Below are 20,310 nucleotides of genomic sequence, written 5' to 3' on the forward strand. Positions count from 1 at the left end.
TGCTATGGTTAGAAGCTGAAAAATCCCACACAGCCCTCTTGGGAGCTACTGGGGGTGGCTGTGAAGCCAGCTGTCTCTCTGCTTCCTATTTTGTGATGAAGTGAACAGTTTCTGCTACATGCTCCTACTACCATACACTGAGCTGTCCCTCTGTACATTCCCTGTCACAATGAACTACAACACTCTGAAATCACGAACTAGAATAAACCATTCTCCCTTTAAACTGTCTCTGTTGGGAACTGTAGTCACACAGATAACTAATATAATACAAAAGTAACTAATACAGAGACTATAATATATTAGTTGAAGGCAAATATCATGGGAGATAAAGGCTTGCATTACCTCAGGATACTGCTATATAGCATTCTTTTCAGTAGTGCTATGTCATGGATATTTTATTGATTAAGATTACCATCATAATATATTCAATACATGTAAAATATATATAAGATGCTGAAAAAACATCATAAGTTCATAAATTTCTCTTAGTTTATAGCTCTAAAGCTACTGAAATTTTTTATGCATCCCTTTCACAACCTCCAGAAATATCTGCTATCCATATTTTGTTTACATTCACTGGCTTTTTAAATATTTTTTTACTTTAAATAAAATCTTTGTTAGCATACATTCATAATAAATGTAGATAATGTGTTTTTTACCACACACACACACACTCCCTGTGGTAGTTTGAATGTAATTGGCCCCCATAACTCCCATATTAGGAGGTATGGTCTTATTGGAGGAAGTGTGTCACTGCAGGGGCAGGCTTTGAGGTTTCCTATCGTCAGGGTACTGCCTAATGTCTCAGTTGACTTCCTGTTGCCTGCAAGATGTAGGACTCTTAGCAAATCCTCTAGCACCACATCTGCCTGCATGCTGCCATTCTCCCTGCCATGACGATAATGGACTAAACCTCTGAACTGTAAGCTGCCACCCTAATTAAATGTTTCCTTTAAGAGTTGCCATGGTCATGGTGTCTTTCCACAGCTATAGAAACCCTAACTAAGACGCTCCCCATTAAATTCTCTTCCACTCCTGCTGTCCCCGTACTCTTCCCAACCAGCCCCCTTCTTCTTTAATGCCCCTTCTGGGTTTTGTTGTTGTTGTTGTGTTTTGTTGTTTTGTTACTGTTCTCTTTTGTATGTGTGTTTTTGGTAACCCACTGAGTTTCAGCATGGGTGCTCAAAAGGGCAGAAGTGAGGTTATTTGCAGTTTTTTAGGGGCATGGGCACCTTGCCAATAGCTACACCACTGAAGAAAATGCTTCTCCCTTTCCCTTTACATGGGTTTCAAGGGATCCCAACTCTAGTCTACTGAGTACTGTAGCCACAGAGCCATCTCCTAGTTCAGTTGACTATACTCTCTACATTACTGTCAATTGTTATCACAACTAATAAAGTAGGAAATTCAAAGCACCTTCAGCATCAGCTAAGGGACTTTGCTACTTGATTGGAAATGCAAATTTGTACAAACTAATAACAATAGTATATTTCTAGCCTACTTTCATCCCCAGATGACAGCGTGCCCTAGCTGTAGAACAAAGAATAAAAGAGTACATCAAGAATAGCTTCAGGTCACCTGTCTCAGAGCAGATTTACACAAGCAGAAGGGGGAGAAAGCTCATTAACAGAACTGGGTCTTCAGGACACAACTTATGTAAGCGGAATCTAACAGTGAACACTACAGAGGTTTAGTACAACACTCAAAAGAACCACACAGTTTGACAAACTTGGTCTTGATAAACAACAAAATAAGCTAGTCTGAGTAGAAGTAAAAGGACAAAGTTTCCAGTGTCATTATAAACAAGATAGAGAGCGAACACACTGCCCCGCAATGAGGACTGGAGATTGGATGCGAGCACTCATGTAACAACTGGACATCCAGCAAGCACCTGTCTCCAGCAGTGAGGGAAAATCAGGGGGGCTTGCTGGCTTCTGGCCTAGCCAGGAAAACTCTGCCTCAAAGAAAGTGGCAGAGAGTGACAGAGGATGACACTTAAGGTCCTCTTTTGGCCTCCACACAATACACACACCCACACAGAGACACACAAAAGTAAATAAATAAATCTCTTAAAATATAAATAAAAATAAACAAGAGGATAGATGTATCTTCCACTTGGCAGAACTTTCTCTGAGCCAACTACAACCACATCCACATACTTAAAATGTTAAAGTCAGTTCCTCAAAGTTAAACGGTTAGTTATATGACACAAGAATTTCACTGTTATTAAATCAAAATAACTATAAGTATATCACAGAAACATGTAGAAATATATTAGCAACCTCAGTGTAAATGTCCAGTGGCCATCAGCTAACAGAGAAACACACAATACTGGATAGTCTCAAGGAGCTAGGGCTCAGCTAGCAGACTGCCAGTCTGCATATTAAAGCTGGGGATTCCCAGCACCAAGAGGAAAGAAGGGAGTGCATAGACAATGCATCGTGCAGCCACAACAATGAAGGTAGTGATGCATGCTAAACATGATGAGACTTGAAAACATTACACTAAGTCGAAAAGAGTCAGTCAGAAAGGTCACATTATATGAGTCCATTTATAGCTACTGTCCTACATAGACACAGAAAATGGATTGGTGGTTGATTGGTGCAGTGGAACTGTGAGAATTAGGTATACATTAAATGGTTAAAAGATTACAGGCTAATGAAAAAGTTCCATCAGTAAAGTGTTTTACAAGCAAAAGGACCTAAGTTCAATGCCCAGGAACCCACATTAACCATCCCAAGTGAGGTAACCCAGACACAGAAAGACAAATATGGTATGTACTCACTCATAAGTGGATATTAGAGATAGAGCAAAGGATAATCAGCCTATAATCCACAACCCCAGAGTAGCTAGGAAACAAGGAGGACCCCAAGAGAGACATACATGGTCACTGGGGAAAGAGGAAAGGGACAAAATCTCCTGAGCAAATTGGGAGAATGGGGGGGAGGGGAGGAGAACATGAGGGATCAGGAAGGTCAAGTCGAGGGAAGAATAGAGGAGAGCAAGAAAAGAGATACCTGAAGAGATGGAGTCATTATAGATTTAAAGAGAAATCTGGAACTAGGGAAACCCCCAGGGATCTTCAAGGATGACCCCAGCTAAGAATCTAAGCAATGAAACTGATGACTATCTTAAATGCTATCCTAGAGCATTCACCCAGTAGCTGATGGAAGCAGAAGCAGAGATCCACAGCTAAACACTGAGCAGAACTCCTGGAATCCAGGAGGAGGAGAGATGAGCAAAGGGGTCAAGACCATGCTAGGGAAACCCACAGAAACAGCTGACCTGAGCAAGTAGGAACTCACAGAGCCCAGTCTACAGCTGGGGAACCAGCATAGGACCAAACCAGGCATCCTGAGCATGGGTGTCAGTTGGGAGGCCAGGGTAGTCCATGGGGCCTCTGGCATTGGAAACAGTATTCATCCCTAGTGCACGGACTTTGGGAGCCCATTCCCTATGGAGGGATATTCTCTCAGCCTAGATATTGGGGAGGGCCTAGGAATGGGGGGCTGTGGGGGGGCATGGGAAGACGGGGAGGGGGTTGTGGGGGGGGACAACAAGATTGGTATGTGAGGAATTAGATAGGCAGATCCCTGGGGCTTGGTGGCCAATCAGCCTAGCCTATTTGGTGAATTCCAGGCTAGTAGGAGACCCTGTCTCAAAAGAAATGTGGACAGTGCCAGAAGAACAACACATACACACATCTTACACACACACACACACACACACACACACGGGGTGGGGCGGGGCAGGGCAGGGAGATATGTATATGTGAGTGTGATATCTGAGTACTCTGGAATGGTTTTACAATGGGGTGAACATACTAAAGCCACTGAATTTCATACTTTAAGAGCATGAATTGTATTGTATGTAAATTCTCTCAATTTGAAAATATCACTAGACATAAAGACATACACAGGTCCAGATTCAACACTAGTAACTTCATAACCTACTCTCACCATCAGATATCATCTAAACAAATCAACAAAGAAACTTGAGAGTTAAATTGTACCACTGATCAAATGTACTCATTAAATCTCTACAGAATATTCTATCCAACAGTTGCAAAATATACATTCTTCTCAGTAGCCATGGAACTTTCTCCAAAGCAGATCACATTTTAGACTATTAAAAAATCCTTAACAAATACAAAAGAAATTAAGTAATTTATTATATTTTATCAGATAATAATGGAATACAAGTAGAAATCAATGGCAGGAGAAACTACACATTCTATAGAAAAGATAGAGATTAACAAGCATTCTTGATTGATCAGTGGCTCACTAAAAAAATCATGTAGGAATATAAAAAGTTCCTATGAGTAAATGAAAACACAATTCACTAGAAATTTCAGTAAACTATGAAGGCAGTTCTAGGCAGGTCACACAGCTATGAGTGCTTGCATTAAGAACAGAACTCAAATGACTTGATGATGCATCTCAAGTTATTAGAAAAAAGAATAAGATAAATTCAAAATCAGTAGATAGGAAGTCATAATAAAGATGAGGGCAGAAAAAGGAAACAAAGAACAATTCAAAGAATCAATGAAACAGAGTTCTTTGGGAGATAAGCAAGATTGATAGACCCTCAGCCAAACTCATTAAGAGAGAATATCCAAATAAATAACATTAAAGACAAAATGGGAATATTACAGCAAATTCCAATTAAACCTTGGGGTTCACTGTGAAATATTTGAAAACTTATAACCAATAAATTGCAAAATCTAGATGAAATTAATTCTAGATATCTGTGGATGAAAATTAAACCAGGAGGCTATGTAAACCCAGGTGTGACAAGGTTTATAATCTCAGCCTTTGGGAGCAGGAAGCAGGGGAGATTTCCATAAGTTTGAGGCCAACATGGCCTGCAAAGTGGATTCTAGTACAGTCTCAACTAGGGAGTCCCTGTAGAAAAAAAGAAAAAGAAGAGAAAGAAAAAGCAAAAAGACTTAATCACTCATGTAGCATAATGCTACTGAAACAGTAAGAAGGTGTCACCAATGAAAAGGCCAGGACCAGACAAATTCACTCAATCAAAGCAGACCTTTGAAGAACTAAAAGTAATGCTCCTCAAACATTCCACCAATAGGACTGGAGAGATGACTCAGAGGTTAAGAACACTAGTAGAAGTCCTGCGTTCAATCTTCAGCATCCACGTATTTACTCACAATCATCTATAACTGAATTCCTTCCTATAGGACCCAATGCCCTCTTCTGTTGTGCAAGTGTACCTGCCAACAAAACTTCTATATACATAAAAATTTTAAAAACGAAATAAAAATGTGATTTTTAAAAAAATCCATAAGACAGAAAGGGAACATTACCAATTTCATTCTATGAAATGGAATAAATATAAGAAAAAAATCCACTGATCAATTTCCCTGATGAACACAGATGCAACATTTCTCAATAAAATTTAAATACACATTAAGAAGCTCATACATCACTAGATGTTGGTGGCACCTGCCTTTAATCCCAGGACTCAGGAGGCACTTGTTGGACGGATCTCTGTTAAGTTCAAGGGCATCGAGGGCTACACACAGAGAAACCTTTTCTCAAAACACCAAAAACAAAATTAAGGACATGAAAGTAGATGAATTAAGGAGACTGTTTGGGAAGAGGAAAGAGACCAGTAGAAAGAGGCCATGTAGAACAAACTGGCCTCAAACTCACAGAGATCTACCTGCCTCTCTGCTTCTTAAGTGCTTGGACTGCATGTGTACACTACAATACCAGGCTTTATAAATTCTATCTTTAAAATACTGCTACTTGATTCGTAAATGAGATTTTTCTCCATTTATTTCAATGTTTTTTAATTTCTATAAGAAATATTTTATACTTTTCCCACTTGAATGTTTCATACTTCGATACTACTATAAATGACATTTTTTTCCCCTGAGACAGGCCTCATTATGTAGCTCTGGTTGTCCTGGAACTCACTATGTATACTAGGCTGGCCTGGAATTCAGAGATCTACTTGCCTCTGTTTCCTGAGTGCTGGAATTAAAGGTGTGTGATACTACATATGGTTATAAATTATATATTTTGTAATTTCAATTGTCCATTGGTAGTGTATAGAAAGAACACAACTGATTTAAAATTTTTACTATTTATTATTGTGACATGTGTGTGCGTGCATGCGTGCATGTGTGCATGTGTATATCTATGTGTGCATTCCACAGTGTGCATGAGTCAGTTAAAGGACTTTTGGGAGCTGGTTCTCTCTTTCCTCCATGAGATCCAGGGACTCCGGTCATCACGTTTGCATGACAAACACTTTACCTGTTGAATCATCTAACTGGCCCAAACTTATTTTTCTATGTATCCTACAACTTTGATAAACTCATTCACGGGTACTAATTGCTTTCTTGTAAATTCCATCACATTTTATATACAAAAGAACACTTCAAAGATGGATGTGGTAGCGTACAATTGTAATCCTAGCATATGGAGAGGAGGCACAAGGATCAGGAGTTCAAAGCCAGCCCTCGGCTGCACAGGAAGTAGTTCAAGGTCAGTGAGGGCTACCTGAGACTATGTCTCAAAAAACAAAATAAAGCCAGAACATTTTGCTGTAAAGACAGACAGTTTTACTTCATTCTTTCCAAGGTAATGTCACTATGTCTCTATCTGTACAGCCAGCTTGCTACTCTGTTGCACTACTACAATGAGTACTAAGTAGAATAAAGGGGTTGGGAGCACCCTGGTCTTCTCAATCTTAGATGAGAAGCACTTAGTCTTTCACCAGTAGCTGTATGAACTGTAGACTTTTAGCATTTTGTCTGATTAGGCAATTCTTACTGATCTCTAGTTTACTGAGAGGGGTGTTTTGTGCATGACATATGTTTGTGGGTACATTTGCCAGAAGTTGAACAGGGTACCTTAGCTAGGGTTTCTATTGCTGTGAAGAAACACCATGACCATGGTAATTTTATAAAGGAAAATACTTAATTAAGGGGGCAGCTTACAGATTCAAAAGTTTAGTCCATTATCATGATGGTGGAGATAATGGCAGCTGGGAGTATGGTGGCATGCAGGCAGACATGGTGTGGGGAGTTCTATATCTTGATCCAAAGGCAACAGGAAGTGCACTGTCTCATTGGGCTTGAGCATATATGAGACTTCAAAGTCTGCCTCCACATTAACACACTTCCTCCAACAAGGCCACGCCCACTGCAACAAGGCCACAACTCTTAAAAGTACTACTTCCTTTGAGGTTCATTTTCTTTCAAGCCACCACACAGAGTGTCTTTCTTTATTATTATATACTCTGTTATGAAATAATGTCTCCACATCATACACAAATGTTTCTCAATGAAATCCAGGACTCACCAACTAGAGAGACTAGCTGGCCAAGGAAGGCTGGGGATCCACCTATCTCTGCCTCCCCAACACTGGGGTTACCGATAGATGCCACCATGCATGTCTGACTTTTTTTCCCCTGAGGATCCAAACATGGCTCCTCATACCTGCACAGTCAGCATGCTGCACATTGAGCAGTCTCCTCAGCCACAGAGTTTGAAAATCAAGAATGGATGTTACATTTTGTAGAATGCTTTTCTTGCAAGTTTTGAAATAAGAATATTTTTTTACTTAGAGTATTAATATAGTGAATTATATTGACTTATTTTTGATTGTTGAACCAACCTTATGTTCTTGAGGTAGATATATTATACTTGATAATTTTATATATTGCTTGGTTTTATATGTTGCTTGTTAAAGTTTTATCTATGTTTTATTTTTTTTACTTCTATATTTAAACAGTTACTGGTCTATATTTTCCTTGCAATGTCTGTATTAAAGTTTAGGAACTAAGTTACCTCTTTATTTTTGAAAAGTACTTAAAGTCCCCTAACAGAGTAAAACCAATTTTTCATCATCTAATATATACAGGAATATATATTAAATATATATACATACATACATATATATACATATATATGTATATATATATATATGACAGTGTATCCTTCCACATTCAAAGTATCTGTCTTAGTTATTTTTCTATTGCCGTGACAAACTACCATAGTCAAAGCAACTTATAAAAGAAAGCATTTAATTTGGGGGGTCATTGTTCCAAAGGGTTAAAGTCCTTGACTACCATGGGAGGAAGTATAGCAACAGCTGGGAATGGTGCTGGAGCAGTAGCTGAGAGCTTATATCTTATCCACAAGCACAAGGGAGAAAGAGAAAAAGACTGACTGGGAATGGCACAGGCTTTTTAAACCTCAAAACTCACTCCCAGCCGGGCAGTGGTGGTGCACACCTTTAATCCCAGCACTCAGGAGGCAGAAGCAGGGGGATCTCTGTGAGTTCGAGGCTGGGCTGGACCGACAGCCTTGAAAACAATACAGAGAAACCCTGTCTCGTAAAAACCAAAACCAAACAAACAAAAAAACCCACTCCCTCCAAATCCTTCCCAAACAGTTGCACCAACTGTGGACCAAGCATTCAAATATACGAGCTTATGGGGCCATTCTCATTCAAACTATCACATTCCACTCCCTGACCCCGTAGGCTTGGAGACATGTCATAATGCAAAATGCACTCAGTCCATCTTCAAAAATTCCCACAGTTTCAACCCTGTTTAAAAGTCCAAAGTCTCTTCTGAGACTCAAGGCAATCTCTTAATTGTAACCCCTATAAAAGCAATACGGTACTTCCTGGTACCAAGTTGTATCTTTAATTACAGCATGACCAAGGCAACGTTTATATAAGAAAGCATTTAATTTGGGGTTCTGGTCCTAAAGGGTTAGAGTCTTTGACCATCATGGCAGGAAACATAGCAATTGGCAGGTAGGCATGACACTAGAGCAGCAGCTGATAGCTTACATCTGATCCACAAGCACAAGACAGAGAAAGAGCTTCTAAACCTCAAAATCTACCCCTCAGTGACACACATCCTCCAACAAGGCCACACCTCCTAATCCTTCCCAAACAGTTCCCTTGACTGTATCAAGCTTTCAAATATATGAGCCTATGGAGGACACTCTTCTTTCAAACCATCACAGTATCCCAGCTTATAAAATAAATTTTGTAATTACTATGTCATTATAATGGCTATAGAAGCATTAGAAGACAGCTTAAGGTGAGCTAAGTGGCATTAGAGTAGCTATTCTATAATAGCTAATGTTGACTGTTGACAGGCTCTAAAAGTGTCTAAGAGATGAGCCTCTGGCATCTCTCTGAAGCACTATATAGACTAGGTTAATCAAGGAGGTCAGCACCATTTCACAGACTAAACTGAGCAGCAGCACCAACGTGCAGGTGTGTATCATCTGATCAGTTGCCACAAGAGCCCGGCATAATAGACTGTGGAGTCAAAATACCCTTTTCTCCTTTAAATAGTTTTGTCAGGGCATTTTATCACAGCCACAGGAAAAGTAACTAGTCCATACTTCAAATTTATTTTTACATTATTTTAAACTACATGTGAACCCAAAGAGCCTTTTTAAAGCTAATTCTTCAGTCAAGTTTTAGATACTTGAAACCAAAACCACATCTGGTTTTTATTAGCAAATAAGTGAAGAAGCAAGGAGACCCCATTTGTCACAAGAAAAAAGCTTCTACTTAGCAATGGTTGGGAAGAAAGTTGAATAAAACCATTTAAAAGCTAAAAGTATAAAAGACTTGAACTTTAAAAGGCCTATCTCTAGAAAATAACTTACCCAAAATTTTTAGGAAAAGCCAGGTGTGGTGGCGCACACCTTAATACCAGCACTTTGGAGGCAGAAATGGAAGGATCTCTAAGAGTTTCAGGACAATCAGAACTACAAAGCAAGACCCTGTCTTAAACACATGTGTGTGCACACACAGACGAGAGAGAGAGAGAGAGAGAGAGAGAGAGAGAGAGAGAGAGAGAGAGAGAGAGAGAGAGAGAGAGAGAGAGAGAGAGAGAGAGAGAGAGAGAGAGAGAGAGACTAAATAATAGTTTCACAATAAGCATTAGAATAACTTGCAGAAAAAGAACAATGGTATAGTGAAAGAAAATAAAAATACAGCTCTGGGGTTCCTGGAACACAAGATTCAAAAGGCAAATGGAGTCAGGCATGGCAGCTATACCGTACCCTCCCTCAGCACTACAGACTGAAGCAGGAAGGTCAAGGTGAGCTTGAAGTCAATTTGCATTACACAGTGAGCTCTAAGGACTCCAGAGTCTCAAAAACAAATATCCAAACAAACAAACAAACAGAAAAGGTAAATAAAAGCAGGGTCTGCTGCAAGCCCAGCATTTCAAAGAATCATGAGTTCAAGGCCAGTCCTTGTACATGGAAAGTTCAAGACCAGCCTGAGCTACACGATGTTCTCGACCATGCTTCTCCCCCTAAAAAGAACATAAAAATTAAAATGTGTGTAATAGCAAAATAATAAGAGAAAAGGGACCCTCAAAAATATCTGAAGACTGGCTAACAACATGAGACTTATTTATTTGTTTATTCGTGTGTGTGTGTGTGTGTGTGTGTGTGTGTGTGTGTGTGTGTGTGTGTGTGTGTGTGTGTGTGTGTGTTCTGGAGACTGAACCAAGGCCTTACCTAAGCCTTACATATCTGGCCCCAAAGGCTTTCTTGCTCTGAAGTGACCTGTCTTGGTAAGTGACCTCACTGTCACCAGGCATTAGTCAGGGACTTTCATGTAATCAATGGGTCCTGGGGGAACTGTGAGTTCACTTACCAGGTTTTCATAAGCAATCTCAGAATAGCAGTGTCCTCTCACTCTCCAAACTTCTGGGACATCGGGACATCTTAGACACCCCCCCTCCACTAAACCTCAGCATGTTACTCAAGCACTTTCTCTGTGTAACTGATAAGCTTCTTCTGCCTTCTTCCCACCCAGCTACCCTCCCCACTTCAGCCTCACCTGAAGGGAAAATAAACAAATATTAAGTATTTGGGAATTTTTCTTTCTTTCTTTTTTTTTTTGGTTTTTCGAGACAGGGTTTCTCTGTGGCTTTGGAGGCTGTCCTGGAACTAGCTCTTGTAGACCAGGCTGGCCTCGAACTCACAGAGATCCGCCTGCCTCTGCCTCCCAAGTGCTGGGATTAAAGGCGTGCGCCACCAACGCCCGGCGGGAATTTTTCTTGAACTAAGCTTTTTCTAATATATCCATGCCGTGCAGGGGAGGCAACCAGACACTGGTTTTCTTCTCCTACTTCTAACAGAAGTGCTATGTACAAAAACAGTTCTCACTTCATTCTCTAAGATCTCTGGGAACTTCTATAATATTACAAAGACTTTTTGTCAATTATAAAATACAAAACATCACTTTAAAAGGAGGAAGTTAACCCAAGCAGAGGCAGGTGGATCTCTGGAAATTGGAGGCCAAACTTGTCTGCATAATGAGTTCCAAGATAGCCAGAGCTACATAGTGAGACACTGTCTTGAGAAGGGGAAGGGAGAAAAGTAAATTAAATATTGAGGCATGATGACAAGAGAATTCTACAGAGGGAGAACTGGGCATGATTATACCCTTGCTACAAACTTTGTCTGTCACTGCTAACTAAGGAAGATGAACTCACAACCATCACTTCTGCAAAATTAAGGGTGGCCCACGCCATAGTGTCAGATACAGCGATACTAAAGTTAGAATGCTGACCACATATGTTTATTTTCCTTCTTACTCAATGCATCTCCTCATGCAAAACTGACAGATCCATCTATTTCAATTCCCTAAAGGAGAACAAATGCTTAAAGAGAATCAAGTGAAGTTTCTTCTGTATATGCACAATCAGAAACTAACTGTCTGTGTTCCCAGGAATAGCACACCTAGGAAATGCTGAAATCAATGCTGGCTTCACACAGAGTATACTTAAAATGCTTCTCAATCTATCAACAAGAAAATGCAAATAAGTGATCAAATACATGACCTGTGTGGAGTCACACTCACATCAACTTGTCTTAAAGCAGTTCAGAGTCTACTAAAACCTCAGAACTAGATGTTAGAAATTATCATAGGCTATAAGCAAAAGGAAACATCCTTAACAGAATTCTTAACTATAACTTCATCAGCAGGGGAGGGAGACACAGGTCTTAAGATAATTTTCAAAAGGAGAAAAATTCAGTGATTTATGGGCTTATTAACTATTACTCTTCAAGCACACTACCAATAAATTTTCAATTTGCACACAGACATCAAAATATTTGGCTAGCTCTCCTGGCACTTCAATTACATTTGAAAAGACTATGATTCAGAAACAAAAAGAATACATAGATAAAAACAAAAAACAAGGGCTACAGAGATGGCTCAGAGGTTGAGAGCACTGGATGCTCACGCTGACTCACAACCATCTGCAATGAGATCTGGTGCCTTCTTCTGGCATGCAGGAATACATAATAATTTTTAATCCCATAATTCTGATGATGGGATTTAACATTTAGAAATTGTTTTGGCTATATATCAGCTTTCTGTTCCCAGCAAGCTGTGTGGCAACAGAAGTACACAAGTAAAAGAAGAAAGTAAAAGTGTTTGCTATGCAATGAACTGGATTTTCCCACAGAGTCAACAGTCTCTAAGTGACTAAAAGCATGGAGTATGAATGCCACTGAAGTGTACACTTAAAAACGGTTTGAGAGCTGGGCGTAACGGCACATTTCTACAGTCCTGGCTTCTCCAAAGGCTAAGACAGGAGAACTGGTTGAGCTCATGAGTTCAAGACAAGCCTAGGAAATGTAGTGAAACCTTATAAAACCCCTTCTCAAAAGAAACAAGAGGTACAAAGAGTTACACAACCCCCCCAAAAAAGTCAATGAAAACCATGTAAAAAAAAAGTATTCTGAATTAAAAGTAAATGATGTTATATTCAAGAATATAGATTAACACCCTAGTTTTCTATTTTCAGATAATAGTTCAGAATTTTGTTCTTCTAACTGGCCATGGTGCTATATACCTATATAAATCTTAGTACCTAGGATGTTGAGGCAAAAAAAATTATGAGTTCAAGGACAGTCAATGCTACAAAGTGAGTATGAGGCCTGCCTGGACCATATAGTGAAACCTGTCTCAGGTGCAGAGAGAGAAACAGAGACAGAGACAGAGACAGAGGGAGAGAGAGATTGATTCAATAAATGGATGCCATATTATACAAAGAAATAGAAGTTAATTAATTAAAGATTCCATCTTAGGATCTGAAAGGCCATACTACTATGTTAACAAAAGGTAAATTCTAAAAACTGGTATTATACAATGTTGAAAACTACTTTATTAATTTGGACAACAACTCATCCAAACAGCTGTTCACAAACAGTGCATGCTTCTTATTCACATACACAAAGCTGCAGCAGAAAAAGAAAACACAACCAGGTTTGAAGTAGGACAGCTTACAGGCTATGACTTCTTCGAGGACACAGACCTTTCCTTGGGTACCACATTTTTCTTACACATTCAGTTTATCTTACATGTAATGCTACATTAGGTGATTACCTGTCATCACTAATCCCCACCACTTCCTAAGCAATCTCTACAGTCAAAGGAAAACTTACCTCTGCAAAATGTGTTGACGTGCTATCATCTATCCGGCTACCGCCACCACCTAAAAAACTAAAGAGAAAAAGCAATGGTGGTGATTCTGTTCCCAGGAATGAGCTCCCTTCCCAGAAGCTAAATATAGAATGGCAAAATGAGAACAGAGCTCAATAAGGAAAAGCAACTCATCCCTACAGGACACCTGCCGAAGACATTGTGTCTGCAGGAATATCTTAACAAAGAAAACGGTAACAGATAGGCAAAAGAAAATTGCCATACCAAACAACAAAACCAAGTGACTTTCAAATGAATTACAGCTACATCCAACAGAAAGAAAGACTCAACACAATCAGCCAGTAACACAATCCAAAGTTAGTGTAGCAAGGGAAGAAAAGTAAGTATGTATCCTCAGAGAGTCTAAGGAAAAAAAAATGCTTCACTATGAAACCATTCAACCAAATAAATAATCAAGACAACTGAGCTAGTATGTTCTGGCAATCTAAAGGCCCTGGTATAGATTAGTATATTAGAAGAGTTCTATACCAAATTCTTCTTTGAGTTAAGTAATGGTGGCACATGCCTTTAACCCCAGTACTAAGGAAACAGAGGCAGCCAGAGCTACCTCAAAAAACAACCTTCCCCAAATGTCTTCTTTGAATAGGTTATCCTAGACTTAGACTATCCTACACACCCTTCAAGGCTATATCCTCCATTAATTGCTTCTGAACTCACCAACCAAATATGACTCCTCTACATCCCTCTGTACTCTGACTCTGGTTCTAAGTTCTGTTATGTTATAAATAGCTAGGATTTGCCTCAACCATTTCAACTCTTTCCTCCTTTCATAAATATAAACTGAAAGGTCAAAAACTGTATTTTATTATTAATACTTCATATATATGCATTTATTATTTGTCAGATGCTATTAAAAAAGGCATTCCTTACCATCACTTTAATACCAAAAGTTGTTGAATTAATAGCATGTGTCTTTTTTTGTTGTTTTTGTTTTTTTGTTTTTGAGACAGGGTTTCTCTGTATAGCATGTGTCTTAAGTGATAAAATACCTTTTTTCAAGGACCCAAAAGAACAGGAAGAGATAAAATCCCACTGCCCATATGAAATTTGCAGAGAAGAAACTGACTAACACTTTTGAGAAAGGAGGATGGACTGAATCATAAAAACTGCTAGATAGCTCTTCAAGCAATAAATACAAGCATATGCCCTATCATAAAACCTTTGAACTACTACAAATTACTTTCATTTTCAGGATTACAATACCAGTCCAGGCACTTTGCTGAGTTCATTAGGGAAACAAACACACCCTAGTTAGTCTAAAACCAAGAGCAAATATTATCCTTGTGGTACTCATTTGCAAGCCTTACTCTGAGAAATCATTTGATACTGTGTTTGTATTAAAAGTTACAAATCCTAGCCGGGCGTAGTTACAAATCCTAGCCGGGCGTTGGTGGCGCACGCCTTTAATCCCAGCACTCGGGAGGCAGAGGCAGGCGGATCTCTGTGAATTCGAGGCCAGCCTGGTCTACAGAGAGAGTTCCAGGACAGCCTCCAAAGCCACAGAGAAACCCTGTCTCGAAAAACCAAAAAAAAAAAAAAAAAAAAAAAAAATACAAATCCTTTAGCTGGGCAGTGGTGGAGTATGCATTTAATCCCAGCACTCGGGAGGCAGAGGCAGGAGGATCTCTGTGAGTTTGAGGCCAGCCTAGTGTACAGAGCGAGTTCCAGGACAGGCTCCAAAGCAATACAGAGAAATCCTCTTGAAAAAAAAATCTGTACTTTAAGAACTAAACATAGAGAAGGGACAATAAAAACAACATTCTAATAAATTTTACATAACTTACAAAGTTTTACAAAATTTACAAGCTGTCCTCTAGTATGTGTGGAGGCAGATGGGGCTCCTATCTTACATTTACACGCAAAGACTTCCTAGTAGTAATTTGTTGTTCTGGTACTGGGGCTGAATCACTGAGCTGCATTTTTTTTTACTTTTTCTTTAGAGAGCAGGTCTAAATTGTCCAGGCTGGCCTGTGAACCCTAAAGCCCAGGCAAGCCTTATGATCTTTCTAAGTAACTAGAATTTCTGACTTACAGCATCAGGCTCAGCTCCAATAATTTTTACCATCTAATACTAATCACTGTAATTGCTAAGTACTAAAGCCAGCAAATACTTACAAATTTTATAGAATAGTGTAATAATTCATTGCCCAAAAGACTGTGAATCTAAAAATAAGATTTCTTCCCTCATTAAAAACACTGACTTCATTCAAAACCCCAAATATTGACATTTAAATAGTTGCCACCAACAGCATATATATAGGACAATTTTTGACCTATACAGGCACAAATATAAGAATTTAGTGAAAACAGAATCCATGGAAGAAAAAAATTCAACTTGCAACTAGTCACTATACTCAGGTATAACTGTACTTTGTATAAAAGCTCTCCATGTCGTGAGTATATTGTGCTAACATCATAGAAATAAAGCTTAGATTTCTTCATCAAAAAAAAAAAAAGCTCTCCATGTCTAAAGAAATCAGAATTACTATTTTAAACTTAGGGTAACATCCATAAGTTACTCCCCTACAACAGTATACTCTTTATTCAACACATGCAGAACATAAGTGCCTTATATACATATTTAGTGCAATTATAATAACACAAACAAGAAAAAATCCAAAGTTAACATGCCATCCACACACTGCTAATTTTGTTGTCATGCTAATCTTACAGGCATAATGCTGGCATTGTTATTTAAAACCAAAACTGTTACGTTAACATTCAAGTGTTTATACCAAATTAGATCCCATGCCACACACTGTCCCAGAAGCTCCAATGCATTTACATATATAACCATCAACCATTAGTACATTAAAACTAACAGTACATACAGTTTTTTCTGGTTGTGGAGAAGACCTTCAACTCTAGGTTCTGCCAATAGCAATGTACAGGAATTATGAACTGGAATAAATCTCCAAAGTCACTCCAAGATTAAGAAACTTCAGACTACAAATTTTTTTAAGCAGTTGGTATTTTGTCAATTGTTCAAATGCTATAATGTGGTTTATTCATAAAAATCAAGAAATATATCACTTAGAGAAAATAGTTCCTCTTTTTACCAATATGATACCTTTACCAAAGCAAAGAGAACAAACCCAAATATTAATATTACAGCAGCAAGATGGCAAAGTCTGATAACACTAATCTTCATCTGAACATGGACCAAGAAACAACTCAGTTTCCCTGGCTAGATTACACTGTTTGCCTCATTAGAGTTCTTATCAGAAGTCTACACAGCCCACTAAATATATGTAACAGCAATTTAACTTCAGGCAAAAAAAAAGTCATTAAAAATCCAAGAGGACTCCCAAAGAAATAAAGGAAGACTTAGTGGATTTATTTTGATATGGCTCCAGAGGTTTTCTAAGTGTGACAATCAGAAGCAGCAGATGAAGTCGTATCATCACATTGCTCTCCAGATTTTCTTTCCTTTCCCACTCCTGCCCTCTGTCCTCGTGTGTATGTGCACGTGCACACTCACACCCACACAGTCTCTACTCCAGCAGAGGGTAAGCTACAATACAGGCTCCTTCCATCCACTCAATCAACACTAAGAGAAAACAGTTTTAACACTAGAATGTTTGGTTTACTCGTAAGCTTATACAATACCTGGAATCATCTGTCACTTCCTCAATAAAGCCTGATTCACATCTGGGACATATATATTCCTATAAAAGAAAAGAATAAGTAAATAAAAGTTTTTCATTTCATTAGGAGTCTAAGCACGTGGCTTTAGAATATCATGAGGTACAGCCGGGTGTTGGTGGCACACGCCTTTAATCCCAGCACTCGGGAGGCAGAGGCAGGCGGATCTCTGTGAGTTCGAGGCCAGCCTGGTCTACAAGAGCTAGTTCCAGGACAGCCTCCAAAGCCACAGAGAAACCCTGTCTTGAAAAACCAAAAAATAAAAAATAAAAAGAATATCATGAGGTACAAAAGCTGATGATCAGGCTGGCAAGATGACTCGAAGATAGGCGACCTTTGCTTTCAAGCCTGATAATGCAAGTTTGACCCACACAGCAGAAAAGAACAGACCTCCTGAAAACTGCCCTGCCCCACCCCTGTGCTGTTTCATGCACATACTTATACACAATAAACAAACACATAATAAGACTTTAAATATCTGTACATGTGTTTACTTATTTTATGCCTGGGTATTTTACTTGCACGTGTGTTTGTTCACCAAGTGCATGTCTGGTGCCATGGAGGTCAGAAGAGGACACTGGTACTAAAGTTATTGATGGTTGTGAACCATGTGGTGCTAGAAACAGAACCCAGGCCCCTGCAAGAGTAATATGTGCTATTAGCAACTGAGCCGCCATCTCTCCTGCCCCATTAAAAAAAATTAAAGCTGGTTTTCAAATATATGTATTTACTAATTTTCAGGCTGTTTGTTTTCTAATGTACTCTGAAAATAAATGATTTCATAAGAAATTGACAAAATGGTTTCACAGCTACCTAGATGGTTCTCACTGAGAGAATAAGGGAGAGTATTAAAGATTTGTTTGTTTGGTTGTTCTGGTTTTTAATTTGGGATGGTTTGGGCTTATTTCTTTTTTAATGTTTTTGGTTTGTTATTTAAGAGAGAGAATGGCAAAAATTGGATGGTTGATGGTTAGTTTTATGACAACTTGACACAAGCTAGAGTCATCAGAGAGGAGCCTCAACTGAGAAAACGCCTCCATGGGAACAGGCTGTGGGCAAACCTATGGAGGCATTTTCTTAAATCAGTGATTGATAGGAGAGGGTCCAGCTTTTGTGGGTGCTGCCACCCCTGGGTTGCAGGTCCTGGGTTCTATAAGAAAGCAGGCTGAGCAAGACATAAGGAACAACCCAGTAAGCAGCACCCCTCCGTGGCCTCTGCATCAGCTCCTGCCTCCAGTTCCTGCCCCATTTGAGTTTCTGCCCTGAATCCTTTGATGAGGAACAGTGAAAGCATTAGCACAATAAATGCTTTCTTCCCCAAGTTGATTGGTCATGGTGTTTCATCACAGCAATAGTAACCCTAACTAAGACAGTTAATAGTTCTTTAACTAGAAAGAATTACTCATCTAATTTTCTCTTCAAAGCCAATAAAAAAACTGCAGCTCCACTGGGCAGAGCCTTTAAAAGCAGTACTTGGGAGGCAGAGGCAGGTGGATCTTTTTCAAATTGAGACCAGCCTGGCCTACAAAGGGAGTTCCAGGACAGCCAGAGACACCTGTCTTAAAAAACCAAAACAAAACAAATAAACAAGCAAACAAAAACCTGCAGCTACAATGCTTTTATCAAGGTAGTAAAACAACAACAACAAAAAACAACAACAAAAAAGCAAAGCATCTAGTATTATTAGGCAGGCGGGGGTGGTACACAGCTTTAATCCCAGCACTTGAGAGACAGAGACAATCAGATCTCTTTGATTTCCAGGACAGCCTGGTCTACAAAGTGAGTTCCAGGACTGCCAAAGTTGTTACACAGAGAAATCCTGTCTTGAGAAACAACAACAAAACAACAAAATAATAGTATTGATGAACATAGAAACTATTTTGCAGTATATGTATCTAAGTGATAAGCTGAATCACAGCACAAATCAATTTATAGCCCAGGAAATTAAATGCCTTAAATATTTCTAGTGTTTTGGTTTGTGTGTTTGTTTTTTGAGACAGAGTCTCACTATACAGCCCTGGCTGGCCTGGAGCTTCCAGTGAAGAGAAGGCTAGCCTCAAACTCACAGAGTGCCTCACTTCTCAGTCTTTCAAGAGCTAGAATTAAAATACATAAGCCTTCTGATTAGCAATGGCTGCAAATAAATAAAATGTAATATTTTCAGCTCTTTTATGGAACAAGGATTCAAATAACTAAGGACAATGAGACGGCTCTGCAGATAAAGATGCTTGTCTTAGTTTTTTATTGCTGTGACAAACACCATGATCAAGGACACCTATAAAGAAAGTGCTTCATTGTGCTGATTGTTTCATAGGGATGGAGTCCAGGATGGTGAAGCATGGCAACAGGTAATGCTGGGAGCTCACATCTTGATCCACAAACAGGAGGCAGAAAAAGCTAACGCAAAATGTCTTCTGAAACTTCAAAGTCTACCAGCAGTGACCTGCTTCCCCAGCAAAGCCACATCTCCCAAACAGCACACATTCACATACGCACACATACTCACACACACATTCACACAGACATACATACACACAAACGCATAGATTCACATACACACATATTCACACAGACATACATACACACACACATATACATACACACAGATACACAGACATACATGCACACAAACACACACACACACACACACAAGCCCACACTAAGAAGTACATAAACCATACACACACATTTTTTAAGTAGGTATGATAGCACACATCTGTAATCCTAGCACTCAGAAGGCAGACGCAAGAGGACTGAACATTTTGGGCAACAAAGTAAGAGCCTGTCTCAAATAATTAAAAATAATAATTTTTAAAAGCACATATACTGCCAGGTGTTGGTGGTGCACGCCTTTAATCCCAGCACTCAGGAGGCAGATGTAGGTGGATCTCTCTGAGTTTAAGACTAGCCTGGTCTACAGAGCGAGTTCCAGGACAGCCTCCAAAGCCACAGAGAAATCCTGTCTCAAAAACCAAAAATAAAAAAAGGGAACATATACTGCTAGGGTAATCTTGGATAAGTATATATCACATCTTCAAAATCAGATTTCCGGGCCCCCAGGTTCCACTTCTCTGGACAATGCCAAGAAGATCACAGCTTATGTCAGCCTCTAACATCCTCTTCTATGGTTTTA

The 20,310-nt window shown here is 39.2% G+C and overlaps 1 protein-coding gene across 2 annotated transcripts in view; it reads right to left on the reverse strand.

Annotated features, from left to right (window-relative positions):
• Nucleotides 1-20,310, reverse strand: part of Rnf115 (ring finger protein 115) — a 53,077-nt gene that overhangs the window by 13,647 nt on the left and 19,120 nt on the right. Inside the window, exons 1-3 of one of the 2 annotated variants that reach the window (XM_040752188.1) lie at nt 17,142-17,166; nt 16,364-16,403; nt 13,475-13,532 (exon numbers count right to left, since the gene is read on the reverse strand). In XM_040752188.1, the coding sequence (XP_040608122.1) occupies nt 13,475-13,532; nt 16,364-16,403; nt 17,142-17,151 (108 nt within the window). In that variant the 5' untranslated portion in view covers nt 17,152-17,166. Of the gene's footprint in view, nt 1-13,474; nt 13,533-16,363; nt 16,404-17,141; nt 17,201-20,310 lie in introns of those variants that run through there. The other variant, XM_040752187.1, reaches the window with a different exon arrangement.

This window comes from Mesocricetus auratus, unplaced genomic scaffold (assembly GCF_017639785.1).
Source record: "Mesocricetus auratus isolate SY011 unplaced genomic scaffold, BCM_Maur_2.0 Super-Scaffold_100009, whole genome shotgun sequence".
NCBI lineage: Eukaryota > Metazoa > Chordata > Mammalia > Rodentia > Cricetidae > Mesocricetus > Mesocricetus auratus.